The sequence below is a fragment of the Motacilla alba genome, chromosome 11 (assembly GCF_015832195.1).
Source record: "Motacilla alba alba isolate MOTALB_02 chromosome 11, Motacilla_alba_V1.0_pri, whole genome shotgun sequence".
NCBI classification, from domain to species: Eukaryota; Metazoa; Chordata; class Aves; order Passeriformes; family Motacillidae; genus Motacilla; species Motacilla alba.
Window position 1 is genome coordinate 18,412,560 of NC_052026.1, and position 13,019 is coordinate 18,425,578.

General features: G+C 56.3%; 2 protein-coding genes across 2 annotated transcripts; both read right to left on the reverse strand.

The window, feature by feature from the left end:
- Positions 1 to 1,584: 1,584 nt before the first annotated feature.
- On the reverse strand, positions 1,585 to 3,145 carry FOXL1 (forkhead box L1). The gene has a single exon (XM_038148526.1). The coding sequence runs from the start codon at positions 2,560 to 2,562 to the stop codon at positions 1,711 to 1,713; it is 852 nt and encodes a 283-aa protein (XP_038004454.1). The 5' UTR covers positions 2,563 to 3,145; the 3' UTR covers positions 1,585 to 1,710.
- A 6,122-nt stretch (positions 3,146 to 9,267) lies between these two features.
- Positions 9,268 to 12,349, reverse strand: FOXC2 (forkhead box C2). The gene has a single exon (XM_038148525.1). The coding sequence runs from the start codon at positions 11,714 to 11,716 to the stop codon at positions 10,223 to 10,225; it is 1,494 nt and encodes a 497-aa protein (XP_038004453.1). The 5' UTR covers positions 11,717 to 12,349; the 3' UTR covers positions 9,268 to 10,222.
- Between the last annotated feature and the right edge of the window lie 670 nt (positions 12,350 to 13,019).

Here is a 13,019-nt window from a genome sequence, read left to right on the forward strand (position 1 = left end):
GACACCTTCACAATCTTCTGCAAGTGTTTCTTCATTTCCTAATTCAGTGCCAGAACTTCAAACAAGTCAATAGATATTCGAACAGCAGCTGCCAGACATAGGAAGCTAATAAGGGATTTTATTAAAATAAAGTCTATTTTGCAAATCTGTTTTTTAAAAATAAAATATTTTTTTATTCTCTTTTTTCACATTGAGAAGCTCCAGTTCAGCCAATCCAGGGATCTGCCTGTGAGCATCCTTTTTTTTTTCTTTTTGGGGGGGGGAAGCTAAATAACAATTCTCACCTTTTGGAGATTTTCTGTCCTTCCCCATGTGAGAGCTCTTTGCCTTGGGCTGGAATGAGCAATCCTGGTCCAAACATCAAGGAATTGATGCCAACCTTCCTCTGCAAAAACTGAACCAAAACTCACCTGAAAACCGCACATTTCCAATATCCACGTGCTCATTTAAGAGCAAGCTTTGCTTTTGAGATGAAAGGGTGGGATGAAAGAAGGGGAAGAGAAGGAGGAACAATCATTTTGGGAAAGGTTTCATGAGTTTCAAGGATCAGGCAATTTCCCAGGAGCCTTTTTGTAGCCTCTCCCATCTTTTTGTGGCCCATCATGTCAGCAGCAGGCCCCACTCCTCCATCCTCCAGCACAAGCCAAGGGGTGTTTCACATCACACCAGCCACAGTCCTGAACAAAAATACCTTTATTGGATATAGGTTTGGTTTCATAATGAAAATTGAGAATATAATTTTTTTTCCCAAAAGGGCATTTATCCACGAATATACAAAAAGCCTCTATTTACGGCAAACAAAAATACAAAATATTCCTGATTTCTTGCAATGTGTCAGGATTCTTCCTCCTTTACAAAAAAAAAAAAAGAGAAAACTTCGGAAATATAGCTGATGTCTCTTTTTTTTTTTTTTCTTTTTTTTCCCCTGGTATTTGTCCCAGCCTCCACAACCCTCCCTCAGTCTTTTTTGGTCAGAAGCAACTGATCCCAGTAAGAGATGGAACAAGACAAATCTCCCTGTTTGCTCATCCATTCCCTTTTTTTTTAATTATTTTTGCCACATCCATGAGCAGAAACTCTGTGGGGATACTCCAAAGCACCAGTGCTGAGCAGGAAAACCAGTTCCACGCCATGCTGGGTCAGAGCAAGCAGGAATATTCAGGATGAGCCTGGATTGCTTGGTCTGCCACGAGTTCAGCTCCGGGAGGACTGGGCCAGTGGGGAATACCAGGAATTATTATGTGCATTGTTAATACCTGTGGGTATCGATGGCAAAACAAAACTCAGCCTCCTCCCCCCGGGACGGGGCTTGGCTTTCAAAGGGAAAATAAAAGAAGAAAACAGAGACCTGAAGGGCTGGAGGGAAACCTGCTCTGAGGAACCTGAGGGATGCAAAGGCTAAAGGTGCAGAGCAAAGCCCGCGGGGCTGCCGCTGCCTCCACCGCCCGGGGAGCACAAAGCCGCTTTACCTTCCAAAGTCGCTCGGGCAGGGGGCGGGAGGCACCCGCCAAAGAGAGTCCGCAGCGAGACGCGCCTTGAAAATGCCCTGAAATCCTGAGTCACCTTTAAAACATCGCTTTGGGGGTTGGTTTTTTGGGGTTTTTTTTAGGTCTTTACCCGCGTGGCGAGCTCCGAGTCCGATCTCTCCCTCCCACCGCGCCCCCCGCAGCAGCGCTCGGTGCCGGGGCTGCGCGTTAATTACGGGGGCGGCTACTGGAAATTAAACACCGCCTCGGAGAAGTGCAGGGGGAAGCAGGAGAGGAAGGGGATGCCGATGTGGTAAAGCCTCCCGTGCACCTGGGAGTCGAGCATCAGCGAGGCGTTGAGCGCCGGCCCGAAGGCGCCGCCGGCCACCAGCGAGCCGCCCAGGCAGCCGGCGGGGCTCTCCCGGGCCGCCTTGGGGGCTGCCCCGGGCGGCGGCGGCCGCAGCCCCTGCGCCAGGATGCTCTCGATGCTGAAGCTGCGGCCCCGGGAGCCGCTCTTGTGCGGCGGGGCGGCAGCGGGGGGCACCGGGGGCGGCCCCCCGGGAGAAGCCGCCGTCCCCCCGCCCGGCCGCGGCATCCCCGCGTCCCCCTTGGGCCGCTTGGGCTCGACGGGGCGGGCGGGCGGGCCGGGCTGCTCGGCAGCCTTGCTGTCCGGCGGGGCCGCGGCTTTGGGCTTCCTCTTCCTGCGGCGGTAGTTGCCGTTCTCGAACATGTCCAGGCAGCGCGGGTCCAGCGTCCAGTAGCTGCCCTTGCCCGGCCGGCCCTTCTCGCGGGGCACCTTGACGAAGCAGTCGTTGAGCGAGAGGTTGTGGCGGATGCTGTTCTGCCAGCCCTGCTTGTTGTCGTGGTAGAAAGGGAAGCGGTCCATGATGAACTGGTAGATGCCGCTCAGGGTCACCTTCTGCTCCGGAGCCTCTTTGATGGCCATGGCGATGAGGGCGATGTAGCTGTAGGGGGGTTTCTGAGGGGGGTCCTGGCGGGATATCGCCCCCCCGGGGGTGAAGCCGAGCGCGGCGGGCAGGTAAACCATGGACGGGCTGCCCAGGGGGGAGAGGTGGCTGCCGTAGAGGTGGCTCATCGCAGCTCCGCGTCTTCCCCCTCGGAGCCGAGCGAAGGGACGGGGCCGGGCAGGAACGTGGGACGAGTCCACCGGGGAGCTGTTTGTGCGAGCTCAGCTCCCAGCCCTGCCTGAAGGAGCTCGCTCTGCCTCTGTCCCTGCTTCATAGCTCTTAAAAAAAAAAAAAAAAAGAAAAAAAAAAAGGAGGAGAAAAAAAAAAGTTAAATAATTGTTGTAAGTTTGCTATTATATGTTGACTTAGCGCTGGAAAATAAATTGTCTCTGATAAACAGTCGTTTGTGTTCTCAGCCCACCCACATTAATTAAAATTTCATTGCTACAAAACTCCGAGCTCTCTCCACGTGTCTCGCTGGTACCAGCCAATGGTCTCCGGGTTATTCCTTCATTTGTTTATAGAATTAGTCTGTTGATAAGTCTGCCCACCCAAGTCGAATCAAGCTGTGTTTATTTGGAAAAATTTCCGGGCACCCAATATATAAACGCACTGATCTGATGTTTGAAATATCACGTCCACCCTTTGACGCTGTAAGCACACACAGCAGAGCAGGATGTTCGCTGCTGGAGCTGGGGAGCAGCGGGCAGGGATCCCCGCGGCAGAACTGGGGCGTTCGACAGCACCAAAATTCAAAAAAAAAAAAAACAAAAAAACAAAAAAAAAAAAAATTGAAGAAAGGCAGAGAAAAGGGTGGATGAGGGGAGGAGGCAGAGGAGGGAAAAGGGAAGCGGGATCAGGTGTGGAGGGTCCTTGGCACCTCCCCCTGCCGGGTTTCCACCCCGAGGAGACCCCCGGGGACGGGCGGAGGGGGACCCCCGGTGCAGCCCCGCGGGCAGCCCGAGCAGGCAGAGCAGCGCCGGGGCAGACTGCAGCACAAGGGGAATTTGGCAGGCCCGGGGAGGAGGGTCAGTATTTGTGAATGCGGGCCTGTTGCTTTATATTATGTACTTTCCTGTTTATAACAAGGAGGGGGATTATAACAACTTTACAAGTGCACACAGCTGGCCGGTGCTTACATTAGGAATTTGTGATGCTCTTTTTCTGTATAAACGTCCAGGTTTGGGGCTGTGTTTTCTGTTGTGGGATTTTTTTAATTTATTTTTTTTAATTTACTGACGTAACAGCTTTAATCTGAGGCCCCGAGGGATTCCGACGCAGTCGGAGGTGTCGCCTGTGTCCCCAATCCCCCCGCGGGTTTAGACCCCCTGTCGTGTGGAGCATCTTTTCTCCGAGGGAGGGAAGAAGAGGCCTGAGGGGGATCCAGAAACATCCCAACAGCGCAGCTCCCACGGGCCTGCTGGAATTTTTACCTGGCAGGGGAGGAGGTAAAAGCCGAGCTCCGGCTGTCCCCCAGCACTACCCTGTCCTGGCGATGCCATCCCCGCCTTTCCCTGCAAGTTCCCCTTCACCCGTGGGGTTTCCGTCTCTCCCCTGCCGGGAGGATTTTTCATCCCGCGGGTAAAACCCAGCGCGATGCTGTGGAGCTCCGGATGGCTCCTGAAAGCTGCAAACCGCCAGGAGAGCCTGGGAAACGCAGCCGGGATGCGCAGGGAGGCGGCTTCTCGGGCGGGGGTGTGGGGGTCTCCCCTCTCACTGGCTGGACCCACGCGTGGGAGGGGAGCTCACCCCTCTATCGCCGCCCTCGCCCGTAATTCCGCATCCCTCCCGCGCCCTGCGCACCCCCGCCGGCCCCCGGGAGCTGCAGCACCCGCCCGCCGTGCCAAAAAAGCGCAATAAAGCCCCAAATAAAGAAAGAGAGAGGTGAAAGGAGGGGTTTGGGGGCTCCCCGCCTGTCGACATTGCGGAGCAGCACGGCCGGGCAGCCTCGCCGCCCCCGGAGCATCCTCGCCGGGGAGGGATGGAGCGGAGCGCGGCCGCTCTGAGCCGCCCGCAGCATCCTCAGAGCAGCGGCCGAGGGTCTTCCCCCCTCAGCCCCCTCCTCTCCCCACCTCGGGGAGTGCCCCGCTCCTTGAGACACTCCAGGCACGGATTAGTAGAACAATAAATACTCGCGTGTGCGGCAGGAGACGGTCACAGGGCTCCCGCTCTCTCCCCGAGCTCCCTCCCCCAGTCAAATCCTTGCTTCCTCCCTTGTTTTCCCCTCTTGGCGGTGGGAAATCCTTGGAGGCGGGGATGCGGCTTTTCTCTCCGTTCCTTCTTCCCAGCTCATGCGCTGCGTGTTATCCCGGTTATCCCTTTCCTGCCGGCGGCAAGGCTGGAGCTCTTCAGCACGGGATCAGCCTCCGAGAGGCTCCGACGGCTGCGGGGGGGCCGGGAAAAAGCGACAGAGAGGGGGTCTCGTTGATGTTGATGGTGCCGTCGCTCTTTCTCTAAACAGAAAAAATACCAAAAAAAAAAAAAACCAAAAAAATTTGAAAAAAATAAACAAACAACGTGGAGCCGGCGATGGAGGCGCTCCTGGATGGGTTTCCCCTCCTCTCCAGCTGACGAACCCCTTTTAAAGCAGCAACGAGGAAAAATCCCGCCCGGAGCCCCCGGCGGGAGCAGGGCGCAAATGAGCTCTCCCCATTCCTGCTGCATCCCGGGAAACGGGGGAAGAAAGGGTGGAAATCGGGGGTTCCCAATCCTGCTGCACCTGAGGAGCGGGGGAGCAGCGCTGTAAATCAGGGATTCCCGTTCCTGCTGCGTCCCAGTCTCGAGGGGAAGAAGGGGGTGAAGTAGAGCTCCCCTTTCCTGCTGCATCTCGGGATGGGAGCAGCAGGATGTAAATCAGTGATTCCCAATCCGGCTGCTTCCCAGTTTTGGGGGGAAGAAGGGTGTGAATCAGAATTCCCCTTTCCTGATCAATCCCGGGAAGGGGTGTAAATCAGTGATCCCCATTCCTGATCCATGCTGGGAAATGGGGATGAAGGGTGTGAATCGGAATTCCCCTTTCCTGACCCATGCCGGGAAATGCAGAAGGGGTGTAAATCAGTGATCCCCCATTCCTGATCCATGCCGGGAAATGGGGATGAAGGGATGTAAATCAGTGATCCCCATTTCTGATCCATCCTGGGAAGTGGGGAAGAGGTGTAAATCAGTGATCCCCGTTCCTGATCCATGCCGGGAAATGGGGATGAAGGGGTGTAAATCAGTGATCCCCATTCCTAATCCATGCCGGGAAATGGGGGGAGGAAATGGGCCAAAAATCAGAGCTCCCTGCTCCTTCTGTATCACAATTTTGGGAGTAATAAGGGCTGTAAGTCAGTGATCCCCACTCCCGCATTAGTCCTGCCCGGGGGAAATGGGGGTGTAAATCAGTGCTCCCCATTCCTGCTGCACCCCAGGATGTGGGGAGAGGGGTAAAAAAGTGTGTTCCCCATTCCTGCTGCATCCCAGCCTCGGGGAAAGCAGGAATGTGAACCAAAGCTCCCCATTCCTGCTGCATCCCGGCCTGGAGAGGAGCTGGGATGTGAACCAGAGCTCCCCATTCCTGCTGCATCCCGGCCTGGAGAGGAGCGGGAATGTGAACCAGAGCTCCCCATTCCTGCTGCATCCTGGCCTGGAGAGGAGCGGGGATGTGAACCAGAGCTCCCCATTCCTGCTGCCTTGCGGGAAACGGGGGAAGAGGGGGTGTAAATCAGAGTTCCCCATTCCTGCAGCACCCCAGGATGTGGGGTCAAAGCAAAAAACAGAGCTCCCCTCTCCTACTGCATCCCAGCTGAGATCTTCAGGGATATAAATCCGTGCTCCCTGTTCCTGCTGCATCCCGGCCTGAGGAAGAGCGGGAATGTAAATCCGTGCTCCCCATTCCTGTGGCACCTCGGCCTGGAGGGGAGCAGGGATGTGAATTTGAGCTCCCCATTCCCGCTGCATCCCGGCCTGGAGGGGAGCAGGAATGTAAATCCGTGCTCCCCATTCCCACTGCATCCCGGCCTGAAGAAGAGCGGGAATGTGAATTTGAGCTCCCCATTCCCACTGCATCCCGGCCATGCCGGGCTCCTCAGGGATGTGACTTTGAGTTCCCCATCCCCGCTGCATCCCAGCCCTGCCGGGCTCCTCGGGCTGCCCTCCCGGGGGGAGCTGCCCGCCCCTCGGCCCTGGCCGAGCACAGCTGCCCGGTCTCTCGGTACCGCCCCGGGATCAGGGATGGATTTCCTTCTCTCCCGGCCTTCCAGTGCCGGCTGTGGATTTTCTGCGAAGTCCCTTCGGAAATGAAAGCAGAGCTCGTGGCCTGCCCCAAAAACCTCTCGGCCAGAGCGGTCCCACGAGCTCCAGGGAAGGTGGGATTGCCTGGCAGGGACGAGGCAGCTCTGCTGGGCTGAGGGGATTCCCGGAGGGAATGCGTTCCCCCGGGGCCTGGAGCACCAGGGAAATGCTCCCTTGGCTGGGGACGAGATGGAAAACCGCTGGCTCTTCTCCCCAGGACCGAAACCGGCTGGGGTGGCTGGCGTTTGGGACAGGCTTGCAAAGCCGGTGGTGAATGGTAATACAAGAAAAAAAAAAAATGCTAGAAAGCATATCCACCATCCTCATCCTCTTCCCGGAGCCACCCTGAGCCCCAGCCCGGGGCTACTGGCCACGCAGCAGCATCAGCCAGACCCCGGGGCCAAGGCTGGCCCCCCTGACCCGCGGGGAGAGGGGCTATGGGGGGGCTTGTGCTGCTCCTTTGGGGGCTGCGAGCCAAAGCTGGGCATGGCTGCCTTCAAAAGTTACCCCGGGCCTTCCTCCTTCCTTCAGTTCTTCCTTCCTCCCCCTCTGCTCCTGCCAGGCAGGAGTCACCTGTCGAGACAGACTCCAATCCCTATCGCAGCTTTTAAACAGTCACCAAAGGATCCTCTGGCCTCTCCTGCGACACCAGCCCACCCCAAAAGGCTCCCCTAAAACACCAGCCCACCCCAAAGGGCTCTTCTGAAACACCAGCCCACCCCAAAGGGCTCTTCTGAAACACCAGCCCACCCCAAAAGGCGTCCCGGGGGGTGTTTGGGGTGACTGGGGAGGGGGGACAGGGACAGGAGGGGGCACAGCGAGGGGACAATGCTGGCAGCCCCGCAGGAGCTCTCCAGGGGGACAGGGGACAGGGGACAGGGGACAGGGGACGGGAGCGGCGCAGAGCCCGTGCGGGAGCGTCCTGTGGGGCGAGGTGGGGAAAGAAACACCAAAAAAAGGAGTTTTGGGGGGGAAGGGGATGCCAGGAACTGTCCAGCAGCAGCGCGGGGGGAGGCCGCCGAGCCCTGGGGGTGTCCCTGCTCCCGGTCCTGCATCCCATCCTGAGGGATGGGGTCCCCATGACTGACGACAAGGGTGCCCAAATTCCCAGCACCCTGGGGGGAAGATGTGGGAGCCATCCCGGGGCTGCTCCACGCGTGTGGGAAGAGCCACACAGGCACCTGACTTCAGCCATCCCCCCCCAGCGACCCCGGGACCCACGCAGGAAAAAAATCCCACGGGAAGACGGTCTGGAGCGGGGAAGAATTCTTACCCAATTCATATTTTCCCCCCCTTTTCCTCTTATTTATTTTCTTTTCATCGTTTTGCTCCCTTTATTTCCCTATTTTTAATCCTTTACACTCGGTATTTTCTCTGGTTAAGAGAGCGCTTTGACTTTTATTTCCTTTTTAAAAAGTAATAAAAAAGAAGAAAATATAAAATTAGATAAAAAACGCCCTCCGAGAGCCAGGAAAAACGGCGGGGAGTTTTTTTACAAGAATGTTCCTTAAAATACAGATCAAGTGAGGTTCAGACATTTTTTTCTCATTTAAATCGAGAGTTTCGCTGCTTTTTGCCAGCTTTCAAGCGCAGGCGAAATTTAACCGCTCAAAACCAATTTAGATCATCGATTTCAACAGCCCGACGTGGGCATAAACCCTCCCGAACCCCCAAAAAAAGGGGTTTGAGGGGCACTGGGGGGCTGCGGGCGGTGGGATGGGGCAGGGTTGGGATTTTTCCCCTTGGAAATGGGATTTTACAGCTGGGAAAGGGGCCTGGCTCCAGAGATCTGCGTTTGAAAAGCTCCAAAGACCTCCTGAACTGGGTTTTAGGCTTTGCCGGCGTGCCCAGGCTCTCGGCATTGCTAAACCCGGCGGTTTGCCCTGGATTAAAAAGCTTGAACAGGTTAAAGGATGATTTGGGGGAAAAAGCCCAGAATATCTGACAGCGCCCGGCCTTGCCAACAGGAGCTTCGATAAATGAAAAATAATAATAATAATTTAAAAAAAAAGTTAAAATCAGCCAATTCTTCGAGCAAGAGAGGATTTCAAACCCCGCAATGATTCCCGAGTGAACTTTCCACCTTTCCAAGGCTCCGGGTTGAAAGGATCGCTCTCACTCCCAGGCGCTCGGGATTCCTTGCAAGAAAACCAAATAAATAAATGAAATGGATTTGTTTTAGGAGGGGGGGTGGGTGCTTTCTGCCCCGCGCAAGGGCCGCGCTCGCACGGACGGGGCGAGAGGAGCAGAAATTCCCCTCCCTGCGCCTCCTGTTTTCCCGTTTTCCCCGTGGCAGGCCCGGGAAAACTCCCGGAATGTCAGGGATTTGGGGTTGAGGGGGCTCAGCCCCGCCGTGGTTTCCCTTGCCCACCCTCCCCAGTGGTACAATCCCAGCTCTTCCCGTGAATTCAACCTTGTCTCCAAGAAAGCAAGCTCAGCAAGCTCCGGGAAAATCGTTTTGGTTTTAAAAACAACCACAGCCGCGTTTTCTGCGCGAAGGGAGGGAAAAAATAAAACCCTGTTAAAAAAACCCCCAGTTTATACACAGAGAAGCGCCAGACTTGGAGCAGAAAAAACCAGCATGGATTTATTTTAAGGTAAGTACAACAATTAGGACCACATAAGACAAACGAACTTCGAAGCAGGTTAAAGCAAATAGTCCTTAGGAATGGTAAAGGTGAAATCTATTATACAAAACATCACACGTCGTAAATAATAATAATAAAAAAAAAGTATCAGATACTTTGTCTATTTTTTTTTCCTCCTTAAAAAAAAAAAAAATTCCACCAGCAAAAAAATAAATTATTTCCTCGTCTTGCGAAAAGAACAGCTCTAAAACGAAAGAAAATCTATTGCATAATTGTACACAGAAGAAGAAGAAGAAGAAGAAATCACTTGTCATGAATTTGGAAGTTAGGAACCGTTGGGCGAGACAAAAATAATCCAGTGAACTCAACTTTAAATATTATATTAATGGCTCTGAAAATCAGCCTGATTAGAAATCCACGTATTTTTTACAGCACAACAGAGAACTCAAAAAAATACCCAGGAACATATATTTATATATATATTTATAAACTTTTTTTTTTCCTTTTAAAAAGTATAAATGGTCGTCGTGATATTGGTCCATAACTTATTTTTCTGAGACCCCCTATACTTTAGCATATAAAATTTGCCACTTTTAGATAGACATATATATATATATATAATTTTTTTAACCTTTTTCTTTTCTTTCTTTTTTTTTTGGTTGTTTTTTTTTTTCTTTTTCAAATGAGAGATCCCCCCCCCTTTTTTTTTTTCCAAGTAAAATCTACTTGTCCCGAATTTAAGGAACCCCCAAACCGGGGCTTTTTGGGATCTTCAAACTCTTTGGCCGCAAAGTCCACGGGGAAGCTGTCAGATTTATTTTAATTGCTGCGGGTTTATTTCTCCCGATCTTTTTTTTTTTTTTTTAATAATTATTATTAATAATATTTTTTAATTTTTACGGGCCTAAGCGGGGGGGTTGGCAGCTACTCAGTACTTAGTGCAGTCGTAGGAGTAGGGGGCGGCGTGGCGATATAGGGAGGGCGCGGATCTGTAGGGGATCTGACAGGCGGAGTTGCTGCTCACCTGATGCTCGCTCAGCGCCGCGCTCTCCATCCCCAGCCGGTGCGACGTGAACATTTCCCGCACGTTGGGAAAAGTCTGCTGCTGAGAGCCGAAAGCGTGCCCGGGCAGGTGGCTCAGCTCAGCGCCGTGGTTGAGGTACCAAGAAGCCGCGGGCTGTCCCCCTGCCGCCGCCGCTCCTCCTCCTCCTCCTCCTCCTCCTCCTCCTCCGTGGGGATGCGCGGTGCCCAGCGCTCCGTCCTGCCCCGCGGGCAGGCTCAGCGTGCCCAGCGGCGACGGGGCGCCCGTGGGATGCTCGGCCAGCCCGTCGTCCAGCGGAGCGCACATGTGGGCCGGCCTGTCGCCGCTGTAGAGGCTCATGGCCCGCATGCTGCAGTGGTAGCTCCCACTAGCGTCCAGCGCCTGGCCGCACGCCGCGCCGTAGCCCGCAGCCTGCCCCGCCGCGGGGTAGCCCAGCGCCAGCCCGCCGCCCGTCCTGCCCGAGGCGGCACTCACCGGGCTCAGCTCGCCCGCGGGGGAAGTCCGCAGGGTCATGATGCTCTCCACGCTGAAGCCCGGCAGCCCGTTGCCGGCGGGGTGATGCTCGGGCAGAGCCGCGTCCGGGGAGGCGGCGGCGGCGGGCGGCGAGGCGGCGCTGCGGGGGCTGTCCCGCAGGGCCCCGCCGCTGGCCGGGCTCAGCGTCTCCACCTTGGTGATCACGGGCAGCTCGGGAGACGCCGTCTCGCTCTTGATCACCACCTTCTTCTCGGAGGCCGGCGCCGAGGCGGAGGAAGAGGAAGAGGAGGAGGAGGCTTCCTTGGGGAGGTCGGCGCCGGGCAGCCCGGGGGGCTTGGGCTGCTCCTTCAGCAGCCGCTCCCGGGCCTCCTCCTTCTCCTTGGAGACATCCTTCTTCTTGAAGCGTCTCCGGCGGCGCAGGAAGCTGCCGTTCTCGAACATGTTGTAGGAGTCGGGGTCCAGCGTCCAGTAGCTGCCCTTGCCCGGCTTCTTGTCGTCGCGGGGCACCTTGACGAAGCACTCGTTGAGCGAGAGGTTGTGGCGGATGCTGTTCTGCCAGCCCTGCTTGTTCTCTCGGTAGAAAGGGAAGCGGTCCATGATGAACTGGTAAATCCCATTGAGCGTGATCTTCTTGTCGGGGGCGTTCTGGATGGCCATGGTGATGAGGGCGATGTAGCTGTAAGGTGGCTTCACCAGGTCCTTGGGGGCGGTGGGTTGGTGCGGGTGGTAGGGGCCGTAGGAGCGCCCCATGCCCGCCGCGTACTGCTCGGCGTGGCCCGAATAGACGCTCATGGGGTTGCCCATGCCGCCGTAGGTGCCGGCGGCCCGGTAGTAGTTCTGCTCGCTTAAATACGGCACCACTCCCAAAGCGTTGGGGTCCGAGACGGAGTAGCGAGCCTGCATCATGGAGAGGGGCTTGCCGCGGAGGACAGGAGGAAGAGGAGGACGGTGGAATGGCCTCACCCCCGTCCGGGACCCCTCCGCGGAGAAGGGAGAGAGGGAGAGAGCGGGAGAGAAAGAGAGAGAGAGTCTCGGAGCCGAGCTAAATCCCAGCGTGTCCTCTAGCAGCGGCACCGCAGCGGCATCCTCCGGGTCGCCGGGGGCAGGGTGGTCTCTGGCGGCCTCTCCCTCCCTCTGTATGACTGTGATTCTGCTACACACGCCTACGGCCCGCGGCGGGCGCTGCTGCGGGGAGCTGGGCTGGTTGGGAGGGGGGGGCTGTTCTCGCAGGAAAAGGGAATTAAAAATAAAATTTAAAAAAAAAAAAAAAAAAAAAAAAGAACGAACCAAAACAAAACCGAAGAATAAAAAAAAAAAAAAAACTTGAAAAAAAATGAAAAAGACGAAAAAGCAGCCTTGCGGAAAGCCCAGTCCTTGTCACAAGAGCGGCCCGAAGCGTTGCGGAGCCCCCGGAGGGGTGCGGGAGCGGCCGCCGAGCTCCCTCCCGGCCGCGCTGCGCCGCTTCCAAACTCGCCCCGCGCCGCCGCCGCGCTTTTACTCCCCGCCGGCCCCGCCCCCCGCCGCGGCCGCCAGCCAATGGGAGCGCGCGGCGGCGCGGCCGCGGCCAATGGGAGCGCGCGGCGGCGCGGCCGCGGCCAATGGGAGCGCGGGACGCGGCGGCGCTGGCGGGCGGCCCCCGGGCCGGGCACCCCCGGTCCGTCCGTGCGGGGTTCGCCGGTTCGGCCCCAAAAAACAGCCCCGAAACACAGCCCCGAGCCGGCCGGGGATGTGCCCGCTGCCCGCTGCTAACGGCGGGGTCTGTAAGCGCTTGGCGCAGGCAGGTTGATGGCGGGAGCGGTGGCACCGGCGTGGCGATGTCCCCGTGTCCCCCCCGCGCCCGCGCTGTGTTTCATGTATTCATATGGAAGGTGTCGCGGTGTCGCCGTGTCCCCGTGCCCGTATAAATGTATTGATTTGGAACTGGTCGTCGGGAGAGGCCGCTGGGTGCTCGCACGGTGGCGGTGGCACCGCGGCTCGGCCCCGGTGCTGCCGTCGGGGCGGGTTCGGAGGTTCCTCGGCCGCTTTGGGGGAGTTTGGGGATATTTTATTATTCTAGGGAAAAACCCAACAAAACCGACAAAAAGCAGCGAGCGCATTGAAGTGTCCGTATTTTTTTTCGTTCCGGTCATCGAGGTGGATTTTGTCGTGCCTGTGAAATCCGCCCCTCTGCCGTGTCCCTAATGAGTTCATTAGGGGCAATCAGAGCGGG